The sequence below is a fragment of the Heptranchias perlo genome, chromosome 13 (assembly GCF_035084215.1).
Source record: "Heptranchias perlo isolate sHepPer1 chromosome 13, sHepPer1.hap1, whole genome shotgun sequence".
NCBI classification, from domain to species: Eukaryota; Metazoa; Chordata; class Chondrichthyes; order Hexanchiformes; family Hexanchidae; genus Heptranchias; species Heptranchias perlo.
In genome coordinates this window covers 13679782-13704492 of record NC_090337.1, presented here as the reverse complement: position 1 = coordinate 13704492, position 24711 = coordinate 13679782, and the positions used below count along the sequence as shown (strand labels likewise).

Sequence of the window (24711 nt, the reverse complement as noted above, 5' to 3'; positions counted from 1 at the left end):
GAAAAGCAGGGGAGTTCTCCGAGGTGTCCTAGCCAATATTTATCCCTCAACCAACATCACTGAGAAACAGATTATTTGATCATTATTACATTGTTGTTTATGGGACCTTGCTGTGCACAAATTGGCTGCATTATTTTCCTACAGTGGCTACACTTCAAAAAGAACTTCACTGGCTATAAAGCACTATGGGATGTCCTGAGGTTCTGAAAGGCGCTATCTATATGCAAGTTGTTTCTTCTTTCTATGAAATATTTTCCAAAAGTAAATCCTTCACATTTTCTAGGACCTCATCCCAAATAATGTATCGTTAATTCATCGATAGGAAATCCTGGTTGAATGGGATTTGACAACTCAAACCAAAAATATGAAGCATCAGTGGTTTAATCGAGGATAGTTCAACCCTCAGATTAATTCTAACTTTGTAATCACGCCGTCGTCTATAAGGAACTCTTCTGTGATCTCGTGCTCTCAGCAAGGAATCCGCACTCAAGAGAGTGCAAGTTAACGCTGAGGCCCATATTCTCTGGCTGGAATCCCTGCGAACAAGCTCCTCTCTGGTAGCGCAGAATCACCCCTATATAGGGTTGTCAACCCTCCAGAATTGGCCTGGAGTCTCCAGGAATTGGAGAATAATCTCCAGGACGCAGCTGCGAGCAAAACCCAGGAGAAAAATCATAAGGCCATTAAAAAAAAATTGTGTGTTTTTTTCATTTTCTTTGAACACTTCTGTTTATTAGTTATAAAAACATTGGAGACGGGAAAAAAGGCTGTTTGACTGACAGTCAAAGAATCATCCAATTGGCTAATGAAGAGTCTTTTCGCTTTCCAATTAATGTGGGAAGGCAGTGGGCCACGAAGATGGATGTTTTGAGAGACCAATGGCAGGACTGTGGGGGCGGGGCAGTTGGAGGCATGAGATCATGTGATAAAACCTCCAGGAATACATTCAACCAGAGTTGGCAACCCTACCCCTGCAGTATGTTATACAGCCTCGGTAAAATGAAAACAGTGTGATGGCATGAACTGAAGACTTTTAAGGTGTTGTGATGTCACTGCAAAATCTGGAATAAATATTGGCTGAACTTGTACCGATATGAAGCCTATTTAGATTAAGTTATTTTGAACTGCATGAGGATGGTAGGAATAGAGTTATTCCTACAAAGCCCAAAGCCAAAGAATTAGGTTATTTACTAGGAAATACTTACATCTGCAGAGAGTCATTGCCCTAGGGGACAAACTTCTGCTATGTGGTGAGTATGAGGTCGCTACAGGGAAATTGGCAAGTTTCTGAGAGAAAAGGACACTGGCCAATTTAGGGGAGGGGAGCAATTAGTTAGTTTAGATTGTGCTGTGTTATGAGCAACTGTGGTCTCCTGAAGCTTGCTGAGGTTGTCAGAGAGGAACTTCCTATGGTCTTTCTCTTTTGTTTCCCCCCTTTCTCAGGAGACAGAATTACTTTGGAGTGGGAGGATAGCATGTGAGGCTACACTGTCTATTATGTGGACCAAACTTGATAGACCTGATGGTCTTTTCCTATCCTTCTTTGCGTCTTGAGTACTTTTTAAACACCCCATGCAGTATCAAACTGAAGCAGTGTGAGATTACCCTTCCAGGTGAGGCTCTGACTCCAGATTTACTCTACAACTTCAAAATGTAGTGTAACACACCCTTAGATGTGTTACTCCAGTGCAGTGCCGAGTGCTGCACAGTCAGAAGTGCCGTCTTTTGGATGAGACGTTAAACCGAGGTCCCATCTGTCCTCTCAGGTGGACATAAAAAATCCCATGGGATTATTTTGAAGAAGAGCAGGGGAGTTATTCCTAGTGTCCTGTCCAATATTTATCCCTCAACCAACAGATTATCTGGTCATTATCACATTGCTGTTTGAGGGACCTTGCTGTGCGCAAATTGGCTGCCACATTTCCTACATTACAACAGTGACTACACTTCAAAAGTATTTCATTGGCTGTAATGCACTTTGGGCTGTCCTGAGGTCTTGAAAGGTGTTATATAAATGCAAGTCTTTCTTTCTTTTCTGGAGATAATACGGATTGAGGGACATGCTGAGAAGATGACTATGTGGGTTTGATCTATCAAACAATGTTAAATTTAGCATTTTTAATTGAATACATAACAATAGTGTCAAAGTTATCTTTCGTTAGCATATTCTTTTGCATGTAAATTTGCCAAGGGCCATATTCTTCCTCACCAGATACTGAACTCTCATATCACAAATAGCCTCTTCCTCCTGCCTGTTCTGGTTTAATAACTTGGAACTGTGTCAAATATGCAATGTGCTGCTTGAACATACTTTCCAGTCTTTAATAGCCCATGTGGAGTCCAGCTCATGAAGTGACACTACTGCACAGCTAATAGGCAATAGCATACCACACATTTATTTGAACTTGTTTGATCAAGGTTGCCCATGAGATTGCACTTTTTTTTGCCATGGGCTCCTGGGTAAATCAAGCGGTTGGAAAGTTTTTCCTGAGAGATGGACATGAGGGTCATGCATTGTAACATAGAATCATTATCACTCTGGTAAGTAGTCAGAAGCTCAATTTCACATGTTATCTAAAGAAAAGTTCCTGCATCAATGCAGTGTCTCCTTTATACTTCACGGGGGCATCAACAGTATGAGCTCAAGTTCCCACTAGTGGCGTGTGATCCACAACTTTCTGTATCAAAGTCAAGAGTGGTAGCAACTGAACCCATCTCGTACTACAGATTAGAGAGTGAGAGAGATCCCATTCACATTACTAACTGAACCCATCTCACACTACAGATTAGAGAGTGAGAGAGATCCCATTCACATTACCAACTGAACCCATCTCGTACTACAGATTAGAGAGTGAGAGAGATCCCATTCACATTACCAACTGAACCCATCTCACACTACAGATTAGAGAGTGAGAGAGATCCCATTCACATTACCAACTGAACCCATCTCACACTACAGATTAGAGAGTGAGAGAGATCCCATTCACATTACCAACTGAACCCATCTCACACTACAGATTAGAGAGTGAGAGAGATCCCATTCACATTACCAACTGAACCCATCTCACACTACAGATTAGAGAGTGAGAGAGATCCCATTCACATTACCAACTGAACTGACCGGCACTACAGATTAGAGATGATGTGGAAATGCCGGTGATGGACTGGGGTTGACATTTGTAAACAATTTTACAACACCAAGTTATAGTCCAGCAATTTTATTTTAAATTCACAAGCTTTCGGAGGCTTCCTCCTTCGTCAGGCTTCCTCCTTCACATCGTTCACCTGACGAAGGAGGAAGCCTCTGAAAGCTTGTGAATTTAAAATAAAATTGCTGGACTACTATAACTTGGTGTTGTAAAATTGTTTACAGATTAGAGAGTGAGAGAGATCCCATTCACATTACCAACTGAACTGACCGACACTACAGATTAGAGAGTGAGAGAGATCCCATTCACATTACCAACTGAACCCATCTCACACTACAGATTAGAGAGTGAGAGAGATCCCATTCACATTACCAACTGAACCCATCTCACACTACAGATTAGAGAGTGAGAGAGATCCCATTCACATTACCAACTGAACTGACCGGCACTACAGATTAGAGAGTGAGAGATTTAGATAACAGTGGCATTATGAACTCAGTCAACTGGTACCACTGAATGAGGAGACGGACACATAGCAATACCACTACAACCTGATTGGTCTGGCAGTCAGTGAATGGGGATCAATGGTACAGAGATATAACAATTGTACTCGCTACTAAGACAACTTCCATTGAAGACAGAAATAGAGAGGCAGAGCTACAACTCTATTGTTATGCTAAACTGAACCAAGAGCTATGGATAAAGAGGTGCCCAGGTGGTGTGATGTGTTAGAGCATTTCCCTTTCACCTGGGTTTGAATGCAGCGTGGACTGTAGGAAATCAAATGATTTGTGTTTGACTTGTGGATACAAGTCCACAGCACACATTGCCCATAGTCTGTCCCTAATTGGCACTTAATGAATATTCTTATACAGAATTTTCTGCAAGATCTCCTGGAGCAAGAATTCCCAAGTGGTGCAAATGAAAAATAATTTATCATAAGGAAAAATATGACAGACCAGCATATTATGCTGTTGTGGTACAAGCTGTTCTTGGCTATATTTAATTACGTAGGGATGAGATCTGCACTGTACAGATAATCAACCAGAGCAATGTTCCCCATCAGCAGTACCAGTATCGGAAATCATGTGAATGTTACCAAAGATAGGAGACGGCAAATTTCATGTTTAAACCAGAAATGAGGCGTGTTATGTTGCAGACACTAGATGTGTATTTGTTACGGATACTGTACTAGGTATAAATGTGCCTGACCTGATTGGGTGTCTCTTACAATCCCGGGAAAATGATGGATGGACTTTTGCTTCTGGGTTTTGTTGCAGCTGTTTCGGTCGGATCTCCTGTTGGGCGATACGCCGGGTGAGGAATGTCCTTGAATTTTAAAATTCTTATCCTCGTGTTCAAATCCCTCCATGGCCTCGCCACTCCCTATCTCTGTAACTACCTTCAGCCCTACAACTCTTCGAGAGCTCTGCGTTCCTCCAACTCTGACCTCTTGTGCATCCACTACTTCCTTCGCCCCACCATTGGCGGCCGTGCCTTCAGCCGCCTCGGCCCTAAGCTCTGGAATTCCCTCCCTAAACCTCCCCGCCTTTCTATCTCTCTCTCTCCTCCTTTAAGACTCTGCTTAAAACCTACCTCTTTGATCAAGTGTTTGGTCACCTGTCCTAATGTCTCCTTCTTTGGCTCAGTGTCAATTTTAGTCTGATTACATTCCTGTGAAGCACCTTGGGATGTTATACTACGTTAAAGGCGCTATATAAATGCAAGTTGTTGTTGTTGAATGTGCTGTGAAAGCAACAGGGGAGGGAAATTCTACCTCACCTACTAAATTTGACATTTATTTTTTGTTGAAGGGATAAAGTTTTACGTCTGAAACCTGAAAATGAACAACACCTCCAGTTTATAAGGAATTTGGCCCGCATTGTGAAGGTATGATTTCATATTGCTAGTTAACGCGCTGATATTTAATAAATTGGATATAATTAAACTTTTAATTGTGTCATTGATGTGCACACAGATTGATTTTTGGCAGCCACATTCTGCTGAGCTGGTGACCACAAACAGGAGTGTGGATCTCAGGGTCACTGCTGATCGGGCTTCGGATGTTCAGACTGGGCTGGAGGAGATTGGATTGAAATACGAGTAAGTTTCAGATCCTATATTAACACTCACCGAGCAGAAACACACAGTCTTTATGATTCGCATTTATCGTTTTTAAAATTGATCTTATTTTGCGCAGCGTGCTAATTGAGAATGTGCAGAACCTGATAGAGAAGCAGTTTGACCAAAAGGAGACGGGTTCAAGTGGCTACAATTATGAAAAATATCATCGGTGGGATGAGGTAAAAATATGATTGTGACTTACAACAAAACAGAGCTTCACCAAACGTAGAATCATTCTGAAGGTGAGATCCGCACAGTAAAAGGTGACATTTGGGGATAGGTATTTCTCTGGTCATTGTTCATGGAGATATTATAAATGTGTTTGTGAAGGTTTTCTCAGTTCAATGTTTCTGGTGAAACTATCAACATCTTCTTTTAGAATGTGTTGACAATTTTGTTATCCGACAGATGACATCTGCACAAACACACATACAGTGTTGATAAACCATCGTAACCATACTAAGAAACTGACAAATGAACACCAGTAAAAGTAGGAAATGCTTCAGTATAGATTTTTTTGGATCAGTTTCAGTGAGTTTAAATCAGGTTACTCACAGGCAGAGGACTGCAACATTTTTATTAAAAATGCTTAGTTTTTATGATAAACCCATTTTGAGCTGTATTAATAAAATTGCACCAGGTTACCACTCTTAGATACGTCAATGAATATTTTTGATGGCAAAATATATAAAGAAACGATTACGCAATGTTTAGCTGCTGAACTGCACTGATTCATGGCAGATTTCACTGCAAATTGCACCCAAATGTCGATTGCACCCAAAGCAGAAATTCTAGGCCCATAACTTTAATCAGATCAACTTTAGAAGCAATTTTTAAGTGCAAAAGCAGGAACTACCAACACCCAAGTCATTACAATGCAGCATCATATTTATTATAAATATTATATATACAGCCAAGTATTACCATATTGAAAGCAGGTGATTTTTTAAAAATATATTGATTTTGAAAAATGTACCTGAAAAGTAATAAAGGTATCAGCAATTGCAAGTATGTTAATGTTGCAGCTGTCTTCACAGTCAGTTTTTCAATTGTAGATTCAATCCTGGACGGCTAATATCGCTGATGAAAACCCAAGACTAATTTCTCGGTTTGAAATTGGAAGGAGCTATGAGGGACGAGCCATCTACCTCCTCCGGGTAAGATCACTTGTACCATATTTCATTATCGCTGTGATAGTTTCTGATCTCTCCGACCCACCCTGCTGATTTGTGTCAGGAGATTCATGTTTTGCGAAAGCTTGGTTAAGGTTAGCAGTTATACTTCATAATACAACCATGCAGTATGATGGCATCTGCAAATCTCTTGTTAAAGGTCGGCAAGAGAACGGGTTCTGTGAAACCCACCATCTTCATGGATTGTGGAATCCATGCCAGGGAATGGATTTCTCCAGCATTTTGCCAGTGGTTTGTGAAGGAGGTTAGTGGTGAAACCTCACCTATTTCAGTTGTGAGATTTACTTACAGATAGTTTCTTATAGAGATTGGGAAACACACCATGTATTAAGCACGTGCTTTTCCACAGGCTGTTAAAACTTACGGATGTAATTCTACTATGACCACCCTTCTCAATAAGCTGGATTTCCTGGTTGTTCCTGTCATCAATGTAGATGGTTACGTCTATAGTTGGACCAAGGTAAGTGTCCAAACCTCTGTAGGTGACCCAGAGTAATTCTCAAGAGAGTCGTGAGGGTTACAGTCCTGCAATCCTACAATTAGGATTGAGAAACAAAGGCCCTGAAATTCCTGGGGCCAGAGAGGGCAGCAAGGCTAAATTCCATCCGGAGGGGCCAGGAATTTGGCACAGAACACGGGTACGCTGGGATTCTGCCTGTTTGCTGTGGCCCTTTAAATTTTGGTGGGGGTAGAGTCATGGACAGATCTTTCAGCCCCTCTTACTCATGTCAAGGGGGCCTGTCTGGAGGAGTTCCCATGCTTCCCCAGGAATTACACCTTCAGTAGATCTAGAAGCTGGAGTGTGTCCTGTTGAGGCCATTAAAAAATTTCAAACCTTTATTTGAATAAGGCGATTGATCCCGGAGGGACAAAAGCTCTGCAGGGAGTAAAGAATACTTTGATTAGATTTTTTTTTTCAGCCAAGCTCTTTGCTCCCAGCAGAGTGTATCAGGGCAGGCCCTCGCAAGAGCAGTGCACTCAGCCCAGTTATACAAATTATCCCGTCCCTAGGATTTGAGACAGTGTCTCTGGCTTCAGACTAGGGCAGATTTGTACCAGCAATTTCAGGGTCAAAGTGCCAGAGTTGATTTGGTTACATGTTGAATGAGAAGATAAATATAGCTCAATGGGAGAATGGAACGAATTTTGTACAACCAGGTTAAAATTGAAAAGAAGAAAGACGTTGAATTGGGCTCGCATTGCAGAGAAGGGCGGGATGGAAAATTATCGAAAGAGTCAATGTCACTTTGGAGTGACCTGAGTTGGTCCAGCCCCACTCTAGAGCCTTGAGCACATAATCTAGGCTGACGCTTCAATGCAGTACTGAGGAAGTGCTACACCGTTGGTGGTTCTGTCCTTTTGGATGAGGCATTAAACCGAGGTCCCATCTGCCCTTTGAGGTAGCGGTTAAAGATCCCACGGCACTATTAAAGAAAAGCAGGGGAGTTCTCCCAGTGTCCTGGCTAACATAAGTTCCTCAACCAAGACCAATAAAACAGATTATCTGGTCATTTATCTCACTGCTGTTCATGGGATCTTGCAGTGGTTGCCATGTTGGCCTACACTACAACGGTGATTACACTTCAAAAGTACTTCATTGCCTGTGAAGCACTTTGAGATGCCCTGAGGACATGAAAGGTGCTATATACTTGCAAGTTCTTTCAATCAATCAGAAATGAGACCCATTAGAGCACATCCCTTTAGTGTGCAAAGTATTCCATTATAGCATCCAATTGTATTTAGAATCTCCCCAGTGTTTTGGCCTCTACTCCAGACATTTACCACTGACTGAGTAAGAAGTTCTTCATAATATCTGCCTTAAAGTTATTATAAGGGCTGATTCCCTGATAGGAGCAGTGCTCAGAAGGAGCACTGTACCACAGTGCCTCATGTGCCATTCATTCATTGCAATGCTCGGCAACTCACAGTCTGCGAGCCCAACATTTCCCGATCAGAGGTCCCTGCAGGTTCAGCTCCTATTTGGAAGCACCCGATCGGGGAACCAAACCTTCTAGTTCTAATTACTTCACTGGTATAAATTGTCAGAATATATCTGAAGAAGGAAAGAAAAATTCCTCGCTCTAGTACTGCCAGGGGGGAGTGCACCTTGGGAAATCACGACGCCATCGTGCCTTACCGCATCGCTCAGAAACATCCCAAAGCATTTCACGTACAATTAATTACTTTAAGGTGTAATTGCATTTGTTGTGGAGGTGAACACACAGCAACATCCCATAATCATCGATGAAATGAATGACCAGTTGATCAGTTATTCAGTTTTTGATGATATTGGTTGAGGGTGGATAGTTGGCCAAGATAATTGGAGAACTCCACGCTCATCTTTGAAAAGTACCATGGGATCTTTAATGTCCACCCTAAACCACCAGAACAGGCAGACAAGACCTCGGTTTAACTTCCCATCTGATGGAGGTAAAAAAAATTCTTTAAAGAAATGCAAATTCTGGAAAAGCAGAAAATGCTGGAAATGTACAGCAGGTCTGACAACATCTGGAAATGAGAAAAGACAAATTTGTATTTCAGGTGTCGCCCCTTCATCAGAATGAACACTGGAAAATAAAGAGGCCAGCTTATCTTCCCATTTCCAATTCTGATGAAGAGTCTACACCCAAAACTTTAACCTGTCTTTTCTTTCTTCAGATGTCGGCAGACCTGCTGTGTATTTCGAGTATGCTTTGCTATCATTTGATTATATAAAGGCATGTTCATCTGACATGATGACAGTAAGGATCTTACGCATTCATTTATTCACTGTTTCTACCTACAGGATAGATTATGGAGAAAGACTCGCTCCAGGAATCCTGGTTCTAACTGTGTGGGCACTGATCCCAACCGAAACTTCGACGCCAAGTGGTGCTGTAAGTTTTAACGAACGACACTCTGTGTATGGAGCAGTGCATTTCTAAAACAGATGGAAATAAATGAATGGCATCATAACCATTAAATGGACAGTGTTAAAAATCTTGGGCTCGATTTTCGGACGTCCGAGACAGCGGGTTCGTGGCGGGGGGGGGGGGCTCCGAAAATCTGGGATTCCCGGGGCGGGTCTGAAGCCCGGCAATTAAAGCCGGCGGGATCCCACTTAAACCAATTAATTAGATAGTTCAGGTCGTTTGCAGACCTGATTTGTAGGATATTTACAAGGGGTGGGATTTTCAACTCAACTGAACGTGTTTCCCACACTGGGGGAAACACTCCCAGTTGAAATGGACGTGTTGCAGCCACCAGCCTGTGGCAGCTGCAAAGGTCCATTTGACAGGTGGGGGGGGGGGAGACCCTCACTCATTGCAGGAGGCCACTCTGTCACTTTGGACAAAGTTTGACCTCCACCACCCTCCTCCTAACAATAAAATTCACAAACTTGCAACCTCAACCCTGGTGTGTGGACACATTTACCTACCTTGCGGACCCCCTCAGATGAACATCTTCTGGATGGGGGCCACCATAGCTGCAGTCATGACCTCCTCGGAGGGCGAACAGCATCACCAGCCTCGCCATCCACGCCGTCCACCTCTGACACGTGGAGCTCCACAACGCAGTGCTGTGACACATCCACCTGCACAGCAGGAGGGAGGGAAACCGCAGAGAGAGATGCGTCGCAGAGGGCACTACCCTCGCCACAGGGTCCACAGACCGAGGTTCAGCATCCTGGACCTCTCAGAGCAGCAGTGCACACGGAGGCTCAGAGTCACTCGACATGTAGTCGTGGACATCTGCAGCCTCCTTCATGCCGAGCTGCTCCCTGCTGGCCCGAGCACCATCTTCTTACCTGTCGCTGTCAAAGTCACCACTGCCCTCAACAACTTCTCCTCCGCATCCTTCCAGGGTGCCACCGGGGACATCGCCGACATCTCTCAGTCGTCTGCACAAAAGAGCCCTGCAAATACACCTACACCCACTCTGCAGTGACACAATGGGTGGCATCAGGTGTGGGTCTTCATGGTGATCCTCAGGAAAGGACATTATTGCACAAACCAGACAAGATTTGCAAAGACGTGGCAGTAGTGGTGACAATATAATATGTGATGTGAGCTGATCAGAAATCAAATATAAGTAAAAACCATGACAAACCCTCAAACACCCTTGTGCATCCCCTTCATGCTCAAAACACGTTTACCTTACGCTTCCTACTGCACATACGTGATGCATGCCCTGTGGCTGCAGCGCAGGTAGTGGCAGGTTGGGTGAGGCTGACCATGAAAGAGATGCATGAGAGGATGAGTATGAGACGGAGCCATGAGATTGTGTGAGGATTGGGTTGAGTGGTAGTGGTGGGATGAGTACTGGCGAGGTGAGTAAGTGCAGGTAAAATGAGGATGAGCTTTGAGTGGGTGTGAGGAGTGATTTGATAGAGTAGTGTTGGCAGTGCAGAAGGAGATGTGGGGTGGGGGCGGTGATGTGGCAGACGGAGTGTAGGGGAATGAGTAAGTTTACTCACTTTGGCTGACCTACTTAGGTCATTGAAGCGCCTCCTGCACTGTATGCAGGTGCATGATATGTTGGTGATGCAGGTGACCTCCCCTGCCACCTCGAGCCAGGCCTTCATGGTGGCAGAGGCAGGCCACTACATCCCGTCCACCGGGGAGATGATCTCTGTCCTCCTCCTCCTCACCCCATCCAGTAGGACCTGGAGTGAGGCATCATTAAACCTGGGAGCAGCCTTCCCCCTTGGCTGCTCCATGCTGTAATTTTGGCTCCTTTCTGCAGCATCAGTCAGTGGAGGACTGCCCCTTTAAATAGGGCTCCTCTAGCTGACAGCCTATGATGCGGGTGCTCAGTCCGCCCACTGCGCAGCTTTCCAGCGCGAAACCCGGAAGCCAAGATAAGTGCCTTCAATTAGGCTGCGATCGCATGCGGAGCACTCTGAATTCACTGGGAGCATTACCCACGCACCCAGTCGACCCCCTGCTGCCAACCCGCCCCCCTCCTAAAATCGAGCCCCTTGTGTGGGGAGTGCGTTCCCTTTCCACAAAGCTTACTTCCTGTTGTAATGATGTTAGGGGGTCGAAGGGAGGGGAGGGACACTGGAAAGGGGAGGGTAGAAGGAGAGGGGAGGGAAGGGGATAGGGAAAGGGGAGGAGAATGGAGGGACAGGGTAGTGAAGGGGAGAAAGGAAGGAGGGGGAACGATAGAGAGAGGGGAGGAGGAGGTGACAGGGAAAAGGGGAGGAAATGGGTGAGGGGGACGGGAGGACAGGAAAAGGAGGGGAGGATGAAGAGGGCAAGTGGGGAAGAGAAAAATACAGAGAGGGGAGAAGGAATGTAAAGGAGGGTGAGGGAGAGGAGGACACAGAGGAACTGAGTAGGCGACAGCAGGGGATTACAGAGGGTGGAGAGAGGGATACAGAGGAGGTTGAGTGGGAAAAACTGCGGGGAGGATATTCCCTCTCCTTTCCTTCCCTCACAAATCCCCTCAACAAAAATCTGGGAATGTAGGTGATCATAAGAATAAAGCTGCTTTATTAAAAATCATACTTAAAATTCTGTTCCTCCGGTACCCACCACATCATATGCGGAGACTTGAAGGTTTACTCTAAAAAAGAAATGCAGATAATGGGAGTGACAAAATGTGAGGGCAGGACCATCATCTGCTGAGACCAGGGTGGAAAGGCCTAGGGGACAGAATCAGCGGCCGAGAACAGGCTGCCAAAAGTGTTGGATTGTGGGAGTTGGACCAGCCGCAGCCGAGGACAGGCCGCAGAGCACAACCTCCAGGGCAACATTGGCAGCTGTGAATGGCAGCCACCACTTAATGAGCGCTGTGGAGAAATGCTCTGTAGCAGAGACAATGCTTCCATCAAGCAGCAGGCCCCTAAAGTAGGAGCCACCTTATGAAGGTTATGAGTTCAAGTCCCAATCCAGGGCCTTGATCACATAATCTAGGCCGACACTCCAGTGCAGTACTGAGGGAGTGCTGCGCTGTCGGAGGTGCCGTCTTTTGGATGAGACATTAAACCGAGGCCCTGTCTGCCCTCTCAGGTGGACGTTATAAAATCCACAGCACTATTCAAAGAAGAGCTGGGGAGCTCTCCCCGATGTCCTGACCAACATTTATCCCTCAACTGACACCTAAAACATTTATTTCATTGCTGTCTGTGGGATCTTGCTGTCCATAAATTAGCTGCCGTACTTCCTACATTACAACAGTGACTACACTTCAAAAGTACTTCATTGGCTGTAAAGCACTTTCGGGCATCCTGAGATTGTGAAAGACTCCATATAAATGCAAGTTCTTTCTTTTTACATTTAGCCATTGGAGCCTCAAGGAACCCGTGTGATGAGACTTACTGTGGATCACATGCAGAATCTGAGAAGGAAGTCAAGGCTGTTGCAGACATCATGCGTAGATACTACGCAATCAAGGCTTACCTCACTATCCACTCATACTCTCAGATGTGTCTCTTCCCCTATTCCTACACCTATTCATTGACGCCCAACTACAAGGAACTGGTATGTGACATAAATCACTTATTAATGAATTAAAGATATTCACGCAGCATATTTCAGTTACCATGAGATTATTTAATGTGGGCTTACAATGCTACATAGTACAGGATACCATGGGGAGGGTGTCCTCTTTGCACTTTGTGAACTTAGAAATCGTAAAGTCTGTTATGAAGAATATGTATGCAACCTGATTTTCTACCTTCAGCTGGCAAGGCATTACTTTTAATTGTACTTGAGCTGGGAATAAGTACACTGTTGTGCCGTCTTTATTCCTCCCAGGAGAATTACATCTCAAACAATTCTTTGCAGAACTCAAAAGCCTTCAATAGGCACCACCGTATGTAACATATAAAACTCCTTGCCATCTATGAGCTATCGTGGATGTTGTTGGCTGGGAGGCTGGACTCGAAAGTGTGTGCAGGGAACAATGCCCCTGATTTGTGCAATGGTCATTTTCATCAAATTCAAGGCAGTGTTTGAACTCCACCACAATCACAGCGTGCACTTTCATTGCAGCAATATGCGTAACAATGGTTCATCTGGTGGAATTCCCCTGAACCTAAGGTTCCACAAACCCAGGAGGAAGAAGCCCGGGGGATGATTACATAGGCCTCAGCACTCAATGCCACCCATGCACTTGAAGCCCGGGACAGCTCAGTGTTTGATAAGGCAACACATGGTGAATTACTGATCATTGGTGAGGAAGGGCAGATCTCTGGATGAAGGAGAGCTGACTGTTGCTATGTGGAGGTATAGCCTGGTCACAGGCTCTGCTGAGTTGCTTCATGAATCCAACATCACAGGTGCAGCGATGAAAGGAAGGACCATGAGTAAGTCACTTGCCTCATTGCTCCACCTGGTCAGGATAGAGTTGCAGATTCAACCCTCCATTTGTGCAATACCATGCAGCAAACAGCTGATGGGCAGACTGTCTTTGAGCAGCGTACAGCATCAATGCCATGTTCAGGAGAGGCCTCAGGTAAATAGGCAGCAAGCACGGCTGGCAATCTCTCAGAAATGCACCCATTGGTAATGTAAAGGCTTTGAGGACCATAATCAAAACACAACAAAGACCATTTTTGATGGGTTTGGGAACACCCATCAGTGAGGGATTCGGAAACCTTGGAATGGTGCAGCAGTCTTTTTTTTTATTCGGGATGTGGGCGTCATTGGCGAGGCCAGCATTTATTGCCCATCCCTAATTGCCCTTGAGAAGGTGGTGGTGAGCCGCCTTCTTGAACCGCTGCAGTCCGTGTGGTGAAGGTTCTCCCACAGTCCTGTTAGGAAGGGAGCTCCATGATTTCGACCCAGCGATGATGAAGGAACGGCGATATATTTCTAAGTCGGGATGGTGTGTGACTTGGAGGGGGACGTGCAGGTGGTGTTGTTCCCATGTGCCTGCTGCTCTTGCCCTTCTAGGTGGTAGAGATTGCAGGTTTGGGAGGTGCTGTTGAAGAAGCCTTGGCGAGTTGCTGCAGTGCATCCTGTGGATGGTACACACTGCAGCCACAGTGCGCCGGTGGTGAAGGAAGTGAATGTTTAGGGTGGTGGATGGGGCGCCAATCAAGCGGGCTGCTTTGTCCTGGATGGTGTTGAGCTTCTTGAGTGTTGTTGGAGCTGCGCTCATCCAGGCAAGTGGAGAGTATTCCATCACACTCCTGACTTGTGCCTTGTAGATGGTGGAAAGGCTTTGGGGAGTCAGGAGGTGAGTCACTCTCCGCAGAATACCCAGCCTCTGACCTGCTCTTGTAGCCACAGTATTTATATGGCTGGTCCAGTTAAGTTTATGTGACTCCAGACCCAGATAAATGTGGATGATTCTTAATCGCCCTATGAAATGGCCTAGCAAGCCAGTCAGTTGTCAAGAAGGTGGATCACCACCACCTTCTGAAGGGCAATTAGAGATGGGCAATAAATGCCGGCCTTGCCAGCGATGCCCACATCCCATGAACGAATAAAAAAAAATTGCAAGGAGAGATTATACAAACTAGGGTTGTATTCCCTGGAATTTAAAAGATTAAGGAATGATTTGATCAAAGTTTTCAAGATAATAAGGGGAACTGATAGGGTAGATCGAGAGAAACTATTTCTGCTGGTTGGGGAGTCTAGGACTAGAGGACATAGCCTAAAAATTAAAGCCAGGTATTTCAGGAGTGAAGTTAGGAAACACTTCTACATGCAAAGGATGGTAGAAGTTTGGAATTCTCTTCCGCAAACAGCAGTTGATGCTATCTCAATTGTTAATCTTAAATCTGAGATTGATAGATTTTTGTTAACCAAAGGTATTAAGGGATTTGGGGCTAAGGCGGGTATATGGAGTTAGATCACAGATCAGCCATGATCTCATTGATTGGCGGAACAGGCTCGAGGGGCTAAATGGCCTGTTCCTGTTCCTATCTTCCTATGTTCCTACTCAGCCACTTCCTTTCACGGATGGTCAGCCCAAGTTCTCCGCTTTAATCCATCCCGTTTCCCTTAGCACTCATTACCTTTTCTTGGCAACCTTGTACCTGGCTGTATTGGTCCCCATCTCCAATCCCTGATGTCTCATTGTCAAGGTCCACTGTTAGCCTGTTCACTGACCTGTGGTGACTCACTTAACAAGTCTAAGTACAATCCATTTACACTCGATAATCCTCTTCTGCTTATCTGCTCCCACACATTCTTCCACCCCCTCTCTAAGACCATTACCCTGTCCTTTAGTTTTTTGATCAACATACAATTTTTTTTTGCATCTTTCCCTCATCTACTATACCCGACTTCCTCATGCATAAACATCCCATAACCAGATGCATCTTTCAGTCAATATCTCCTGCTCTGTCTTCCTCAGCATTGAGGCACTCTGGCTCCCTCTGGTGTTTTCACACAAGATATAGTTGGGAGAAATTAACGCAATTTGTATCTTGCTCATTAACTGTGGCTTAACAAGCTAAAATACAGCAGCAACACCAGGTGTACGGGTTAACATGTGTAAGAAACATGCTACACCAACCAAAACGGGGTGGCATAGCAGCTGAAACTGAAGGGAAATGAGGCAGGGAAGCCGACAGCTGGCTCCACGCCTTTGTCAGCGCCATAATAAATTTTCCTCCGACCACCCAACCCCCCCACCCCTCCCCCTCACCGTCGGCAGGGATCATGTTTTTTTTCAGGAGTGAGAGTAATGAAGTTGTTGGCCCTGCTACATGATGATTCTATGACCTTCTTGATAGGCTGGAGGACAGCAAACTGGCTGACACTGCAGATGTTACCAGTGCCAGGCTGAAAGAAGCCTGACAAATTAAAAAAAGTGAGGGTCGTGTGCACTTTTGACATCCAAAACTCTGCTGCCCCTATCCTAACTCGAACCAAGACCTGTTCACCCATCAAGTCTGTACTTGCCGACCATCACTGGCTCCCAGTTCAGCAACACCTGGATTTTAAAATTCTCATCCTTGTTTTCAAATCGCTCCATGGACTCACCCCCTCTCTATCTCTGTGATCTTCTCCAGTCCTACAACCCTCCGAGATTTCTGTGCTCCTCCAATTCTGGCCTCTTGTGCATCCCCGATTTTCATTGCTGCACCATTGGCGGCCGTGCTTTCAGCTGCCTAGGCCCTAAGTTCTGGAATTCTCTCCCTAAACCTCTGCACCTCTCTACTTCTCTCTCCTCCTTTTAGACACTCTTTAAAACTGACCTCTTTGACCCTGTCCTAATATCTCCTTATGTGGCTCGATATCAAATTTTGTTTGATAACACTCCCGTGAAGCGCCTTGGGACGATTTACTACATTAAAGGCACTACATAAATGCAAATTGTTGTTGTTGTTGTTGACAGCTATTGGCAGTGCTGTATAGATATTTGATTGTGTTCTGGAGATCTTCCCAAGGAGATGACACAGCTCTGTCACAGTCTCCTAAGGCAGCGTTCATCATTCGTTCCCATATATCTGGGATATGGGGATCGGGCGAGAAAGTGGAGTTAAGGTCGAAGATCAGCCATTATCGTATTGAATGGCGGAGCGGGCTCGAGGGGCCGTATGGCCTACTCCTGCTCCTATTTCTTATGTTCTTATGGGCTGTAAGATCCAATGTGTTGCATACCATCGGAACCTAACAATATGCTTAATGTACGATCTGACAACATGAGCAACTTTCCTGCTATTGCTAGTCCTCCTTAGTCAATGCTAGTGCTACTGGATAACAAGTACACTCTGTAGACAAAATGTTGTAGGCTCCAGCTTAGCTATGTAGCAGATCACCTATCAGCTTTTAGCCTGTACTGCAACATTAAATTGGGATGTGCAATAGGAATGATGTGGGAGCCTTCAGAAATGAGACAAATTTGAGTTAAGTACCCATTAAACTGGCCACAATTACCTCAATAAGCTAAATTCACATCTTCAGTGATATAGCGCCAACAAGCCATTCCTTTCCAAAGTAATTTGGCAGAGCACAACAACTAAGGGCCCGATATTAGGAGGGTGGTGGGTTGCCAGCGGGGGGTCGACTGGGTGTGTGGGTAACCCGCCCAGTAAAATCGGTGGGTTCCCCACGCGACCGTAAGTAAATTGAAGCCACTTATCTTGGCTTCCGGGTTTCGAGCTGGAAAGCTGCGCAGCGGGCGGACTGCGCACCCGCATCATAGGCTGTCAGCTGGAGGAGCCCTATTTAAAGGGGCAGTCCTCCACTGCCTGATGCTGCAGAAAGGAGCCAAAATTACAGCATGGAGCAGCCCTGGGGGAAGGCTGCTCCCAGGTTTAATGATGCCTCACTCCAGGTCCTACTGGATGGGGTGAGGAGGAAGGGAGGACAGAGATCTTCTCCCCGGCGGAGGGGAGGAAGTGGCCTGCCTCTGCCACCACGAAGGCCTGGCTCGAGGTGGCAGAGGAGGTCACCAGCACCACCAAAATATCACGCGCACCTGAATACAGTGCAGGAGGCGCTTCAATGACCTAAGTAGGTCAGCAGAAGGAACACTTACTCATTCCCCTACACTCCGTCTGCCACATCACCGCCCCCACCCCACATCTCCTTCTGCACTGCCAACATCACTCCTCACACCCACTCAAAGCTCATCCTCATCTCACCTGCACTTACTCACCTCGCCAGTACTCATCCCACCACAACCACTCAACCCAATCCTCATACAATCTCATCGCTCTGTCTCAAACTCACCCTCTCATGCATCTCTTTCACAGTCAGCCTCACCCAACCTGCCACTACCTGTGCTGCAGCCACAGGGCATGCATCACATATGTGCAGTAGGAATCGTAAGGCAAACATGTCGTGAGCACGAAGAGGATGGACAAGAGTGTTTAAGGGTTTGTCATGGTTTTTACTTAGATTTAATTTCTGATCAACTCACATAACATGTTATATTGTTACTACTTCTGCCACATCTTGGCCATTCTTGACTGGCTTGTGCAATAATGCCCTTTCATGAGGTTCTCCATGAACACCCTTGATGCCACCCATTGGGTCACCCTACAGTGGGTGTATGTGTAGTTGCACGACTACTTTGTGCAGGTGCCTGTTGTGCAGCACTGTGTTGTGTAGCTCCACGTGGTGGAGGTGGACGGCATGCCTGGCGAGGCTGGTGATGTTGCTCGTCCTCCAATGGAGTGATGAATGCAGCAATGGACCCATCCTGAAGGTGTGAGTGTGAGGGGGTCCACAAAGTAGGTAAATGTGTTTGGACAGCAGAGTTTAGGGTATGATTTAATCATTTGGAGTGTGGAGACAACGGTGTGGCAGGCAAAACTTTGTCTGAGGTGACAGAGTGCCCTGCTGCAATGAATGAGGGTTTACCCCGCACCTGTTAAATGGACCTTTGCAGCTGCCACTGGCTGCTGGCTGCAGCACGTCTGTTTAAACAGGGAGTGTTTCCCCCAGCATGGGAAACACGCTCTGGGTAGTCCAAAATCCGAATCCTCCTAAAATCTCCAACTAATGAGGTCTGTAAATGACCTCAAGTACCCAGATAATGATCTTAAGTGGGATCCCGCCGGCTTTGATTGCCGGTGGGAGTCCCGCATGCGGGGGCTGTGCGCGCACCGATTCACATCATTGGGGAACCCGGAAGTAGGCGGGGTTTGGAGCCGGGCTCCGGACCCACTCTGGGAATCTCTGGGAGCCCCCCCGCCATGAACGCACCCACTCGGCAATCCGAAAGTTGACACCTAGGTGTTAGATGTGCACTGCTCCACACTACTGCTGCTACTGCTGACTAACCTGTGAGTAGCACAGGCATTCTTTGTAACCCCAACAGCTATTTCAAGCCTAATGAATTGTGCTACTTTTATTTTACAATCTATTACAACCTGGATACTTTTACTCTAACCCTCGTTTCACAGATACTCGCTAATTAAATGATTAAGGGATGGAGACAGTGCAAGGTGTAAAGTCCATTCACCTCAGGGCTGAAAAATTAACGTGTATTTTTGAGAAAATACTGTAGTTCTTGGCACTTGGACCTTTACAAAGATCAGAAAGATAACTACAGCAAGAAAAGCCATTTGACCACGTCATTTGTCCTTCCATAAAAATCCGCACCGCGGTATCTAATTGCTTCTTGATTGGCTCCAGAGTTTCCCCTTCAGCATTCCATCTATTATTAGTAAATGGACTTTACACCTTGCATTGTCTTGATCTCCCAATCGTTTTTCAAGTGAATCTCTGTGAAATGAAGTTCAGGGTAAAAGTATCCAGGTTGTGATTGTGTGTGAAGAAGTGCTTCCTAATGTCGTCTTGTACTTGCCTTTTACCAATTTGTACCTGTGTCCTCTTGTCCTGCGGTCGTGGTTTAAGTTGAAATAATGCTCAGGATTAACCCTTTCTATTTCAATTAGTATTTTATATACCTCTACAAGGTCCCTCTAATTCACTTCCTTTCAAGACTGAAGTGTCCAAGTTTTTCTAACTCAGTTCTGTGACACTCAGATCAGCTTTGTGAACTTTCTCTGCACCTCTTCCAGGGCTTCGATGTTCCCCATGTGCCTTGCTGACCAGAATCAAATGTAATATTCAAGGTCCAGCCTGCTCAGAGTACTAAAAAGAAGAAAGATTTGAATTTATATAGCGCCTTTCACGATCTCAGGACATCCCAAAGTGCTTTACAGCCAATGAAGTACTTTTGAAATGTAGTCACTGTTGTAATGTAGGAAATGAGGCAGCCAAATTGCGCACAGCAAGGTCCCACAAACAGCAATGCAATAAATGACCAGATAATCTGTTTTAGTGATGCTGGTTGAGGGATAAATATTGGCCAGGACACTGGGGAGAATTCCCATGCTCTTCTTCAAAATAGTGACATGGGATCTTTTACGTCCACCTGAGAGGGCAGACTGGGCCTTGGTTTAACGTCTCATCCAAAACACGGCACCTCCCTCAGTACTGCACAGGACTCCCTCAGTATTGCACTGGAGTGTCATCCTTGATTTTCACCATGGCAGTTTCTGATTTAAACATCGACTGATGGGTCGATATTGCTCAGCATTCTGTTTGCTTTCTTAATGGCTGCTCTACAATAACTTGACAAGGTCAATGTTGAGTTTATCATCACTCATGGATCTCTTCCAGTCCCCTTCTTTAACTATTCAATACTGTTCATTAAGTACTCGTGTCCCCCATTTTTTCTTCCACTGTTCAAGACATTGTTATGAATTTCATCTGTCACAATTCTGCCCATTTACAAATATTGCCGAGGTCCTTCTGTAATTCCTTCACAGCTTCAGCAGATTCAACCATCCCCCCACTCCCCCCTCCCACCCCAGTATCACCTGTGAATTTGACCAACTTGCAATGCATTCTGAGTCTAGGTTCATGTAGATCAGAAATAATAGGGGCCCTGATGCATAGGGCACTCCAGTCAGTACATCTCCCTAGCCCAGTATCACTCCCTTAACTAATACCTGTTGTCTCTACTCAGTCAAATTCTTATCCCTCTCCAAGCTTTATCTCTAAGCTTATGCAGCACGTTTCATGTGGAACTTTTGCAAAGGCTTTCCGGTAATCTGGGCGAACTATATCATAGAGCTTTCAAACATCCACTGGACATGTCACTTCCTCAAAAAAGAATGGAGATTGGTCGGGAAGGATCCGCCCCTTATTGTCACTTACTGGGTTATTGTCAAATAGATAATCCTCAATTTTTATCCTAGCCACAACACTGCCTAACTTAGGAAGAAATGTAAGGAATCTTACAACACCAGGTATAGTCCAACAGTTTTATTTGAAAATCACAAGCTTTCGGAGATTATCTCCTTCGTCAGGTGAGTGAGTGAATGAGAGATTCTCAAATCGCATATTTTATATTAGGCTGGGACACCATCACACCAATCAAAGGTGTCGTTGGTGTTCAGACAGGTTAGCCACGGAAAACAGTAGGTCCCAGTATACTGATTACACAATGGGTCAAATTACACAGACAAAGAGAGAAAGAGACCCGAAAGGCAAAGAGAGAGAGAGAGAGAGAGAATGTCCAATTGTATTAAAAACAGATAACTTTTTCTTTCGCTGCTGGTGGGGTTACATGTAGCGTGACATGAACCCAAGATCCCGGTTGAGACCGTCCTCATGGGTGCGGAACTTGGCTATCAATTTTTGCTCGACGATTTTGCGTTGTCGTGTGTCTCGAAGGCCGCCTTGGAGAATGCTTACCCGAAGATCGGTGGCTGAATGTCCTTGACTGCTAAAGTGTTCCCCGACTGGGAAGGAACCCTCCTGTTTGGCAATTGTTGCGTGGTGTCCGTTCATCCGTTGTCGCAGTGTCTGCATGGTCTCGCCAATGTACCATGCTCTGGGGCATCCTTTCCTGCAACGTATGAGGTAGACAACGTTGGCCGAGTCAGAGGAGTATGAACCACGTACCTGGTGGGTGGTGTCCTCTCGTGTGATGGTGGTATCTGTGTCGATGATCTGGCATGTCTTGCAGAGGTTGCCGTGGCAGGGTTGTGTGGTGTCGTGGACGCTGTTCTCCTGAAAGCTGGGTAATTTGCTGCGAACTATGGTCTGTTTGAGGTTGGGTGGCTGTTTGAAGGCGAGTAGTGGAGGCATGGGGATGGTCTTAGCGAGGTGTTCGTCGTCATCGATGACATGTTGAAGGCTGCGGAGAAAATGGCGTAGTTTCTCCGCTCCGGGGAAGTACTGGACGACGAAGGGTACTCTGTTGGTTGCGTCCCGTGTTTGTCTTCTGAGGAGGTCTATGCGATTCTTCGCTGTGAGAACGGGATATGATGCTCGACTTGTCGATCGGCAGTTCTGACGGGCCACAGCGAAGAATCGCATAGACCTCCTCAGAAGACAAACACGGGACGCAACCAACAGAGTACCCTTCGTCGTCCAGTACTTCCCCGGAGCGGAGAAACTACGCCATGTTCTCCACAGCCTTCAACACGTCATCGATGACGACGAACACCTCGCTAAGGCCATCCCCATGCCTCCACTACTCGCCTTCAAACAGCCACCCAACCTCAAACAGACCATCGTTCGCAGCAAATTACCCAGCTTTCAGGAGAACAGTGTCCACGACACCACACAACCCTGCCACGGCAACCTCTGCAAGACATGCCAGATCATCGACACAGATACCACCATCACACGAGAGGACACCACCCACCAGGTACATGGTTCATACTCCTGTGACTCGGCTAACGTTATCTACCTCATACGTTGCAGGAAAGGATGCCCCGGAGCATGGTACATTGGCGAGACCATGCAGACACTGCGACAACAGATGAACAGACACCGCGCAACAATCGCCAGACAGGAGGGTTCCCTCCCAGTCAGGGAACACTTTAGCAGTCAAGGACATTCAGCCACCGATCTTCGGGTAAGCATTCTCCAAGGCGGCCTTCGAGACACACGACAACGCAAAATCGTCGAGCAAAAATTGATAGCCAAGTTCCGCACCCATGAGGACGGTCTCAACCAGGATCTTGGGTTCATATCACGCTACACGTAACCCCACCAGCAGGAAAAAAAAGTTATCTGTTTTTATTACAACTGGACATTCTCTCTCTCTCTCTCTCTCTTTGCCTTTCGGGTCTCTTTCTCTCTTTGTCTGTGTAATTTGACCCATTGTGTATTCAGTATACTGGGACCTACTGTTTTCCGTGGCTAACCTGTCTGAACACCAACGACACCTTTGATGGGTGTGATGGTGTCCCAGCCTAATATAAGATATGCGATTTGAGAACCTCTCATTCACTCACTCACCTGACGAAGGAGATAATCTCCGAAAGCTTGTGATTTTCAAATAAAACTGTTGGGCTATAACCTGGTGTTGTAAGATTCCTTACATTTGTCCACCCCAGTCCATCACCGGCATCTCCATATCATAACTTAGGAACAGGTTTGTTGGATAGAGAATGAGAATAACAAACTTTCTTAACATTGGTAATGAACAATCAAAATACAACAAAGTAAGACTTCCTGTATTGTATTTTACTAGTAATTGTGTTTGTTGTTCTGTGATTTTGTTTCAGAATACCATGGCTTGGAATGCGGTTCAGGCCTTGAGCAGTCTTTATGGAACTCAATATATATATGGCCCTGCAGCAATCACAATATGTAAGTATTGTTAATCATCCTGTTCAATGTGTGTGGAAATCTGCACTATATTTAGAACCAAATTTAGTCAATCTGGGCTGGTGCTGTGATGCATTGGTGTGTAGCTCTGATGCACTGTCATAGGGTGGTGGGATATGGGTTTATAGTTATAATTCTATAATTGATCCTGTGGTGATTCCCAGATCCCAGCTATGTCAAGGAATGGAGAGTCACCTCATTTTAATCTGGTTCACCTCCTAGTAGTCATTAGCATTGGTCGAGAACTAGGAGCAGGTCAACTCCTCATTCTCTCAGCTAAGGGTGGCCCATGTCACCTAAGACCAGTTAAAAACAGACATTGAGCTCACCCAATGGCTTATGTGGTTAAGCCAGCGAGCAGCTGAGCCACACTAATCAAGAAAAGTTCAGGGTTTGATTACCAGACCGAGCTGAGTTAGCTGATGTCAGACAGGGCAATGACAGGGAAGCGACATTTTGCCTCATCGGCCCAGCTTTAGGGAGGAGAAAGTCAGCCATGTTTTCTGCTCCTGATCAATGTCCAGTTACGTCTGTTGGTTATATGTGTAGGTGTCAGGTGAAGACAGGATTGTGCTCTGCTTTACAACCATTCATTTTAATGAACAGACGATCAGAGGCTGACAAGAACAGAATTGGAAAGTCCAGGCCCATAAAACCTTTGCATATGTCAACACTACATATTGTATATTCCAGAAGTCATAGTCTGTAAAACATCATAAGTTTTATCCTATTCTTTTTATTTCTAGATCCTTCTGCTGGTGGTTCAGACGACTGGGCCTATGATCTGGGTATTAAGTATCCTTTCACCTTTGAACTCCGTGATACTGGCAAATGCGGCTTCTTGTTGCCGGAGTCCCAGATCAGGCCAACATGCGAAGAAACCATGTTGGCGATCAACTATATCGCCACTTATGTTCTCAACAATCCGTACTAACCCGCTGTGTGAAAGGAAAGTATTTGTTGATTGCCCAGAAAATACCGCAAATGTATATAGACTGAATTTAAGGTTTAACATTTACAGCTAAATATCTGTATGCATGGAGGGGGGAGAGTTAACGTATTTTTGAAATTAACTAGTCAATCTCCCATTGTGTTGTGCATGGTAAGTCAGAGACTATGATCTCTCTCTTATCTCTCTCTGTTGCCTTTGTGTTGCTGTTTCTGTTTCCCTTTCTTTTCTCCTCGGCTTCTCTTTCCATAACTCTTCTTCCT

General features: G+C 45.5%; 1 protein-coding gene across 1 annotated transcript; it reads left to right on the top strand.

The window, feature by feature from the left end:
* The first annotated feature begins 4270 nt into the window (after nt 1–4270).
* LOC137331304 (carboxypeptidase B-like) lies at nt 4271–24521 on the top strand. Its single transcript, XM_067995017.1, has 11 exons — nt 4271–4466; nt 4964–5039; nt 5128–5252; nt 5350–5452; nt 6329–6430; nt 6606–6710; nt 6816–6926; nt 9252–9342; nt 12734–12933; nt 23397–23481; nt 24246–24521. Exons 1-11 carry the CDS (start codon nt 4393–4395, stop codon nt 24431–24433), a joined length of 1260 nt encoding a protein of 419 aa, XP_067851118.1. The 5' UTR covers nt 4271–4392; the 3' UTR covers nt 24434–24521.
* Nucleotides 24522–24711: the final 190 nt, after the last annotated feature.

Coding starts and splice junctions, on each gene's coding strand:
- LOC137331304 (XM_067995017.1), top strand. CDS start 4,393: ATGATGGATGGACTTTTGCTTCTGGGTTTTGTTGCAGCTGTTTCGGTC. Junction 6,431..6,605: donor GAGCCATCTACCTCCTCCGG/GTAAGATCACTT, acceptor CTCTTGTTAAAG/GTCGGCAAGAGAACGGGTTC. Junction 9,343..12,733: donor CTTCGACGCCAAGTGGTGCT/GTAAGTTTTAAC, acceptor TTTTACATTTAG/CCATTGGAGCCTCAAGGAAC.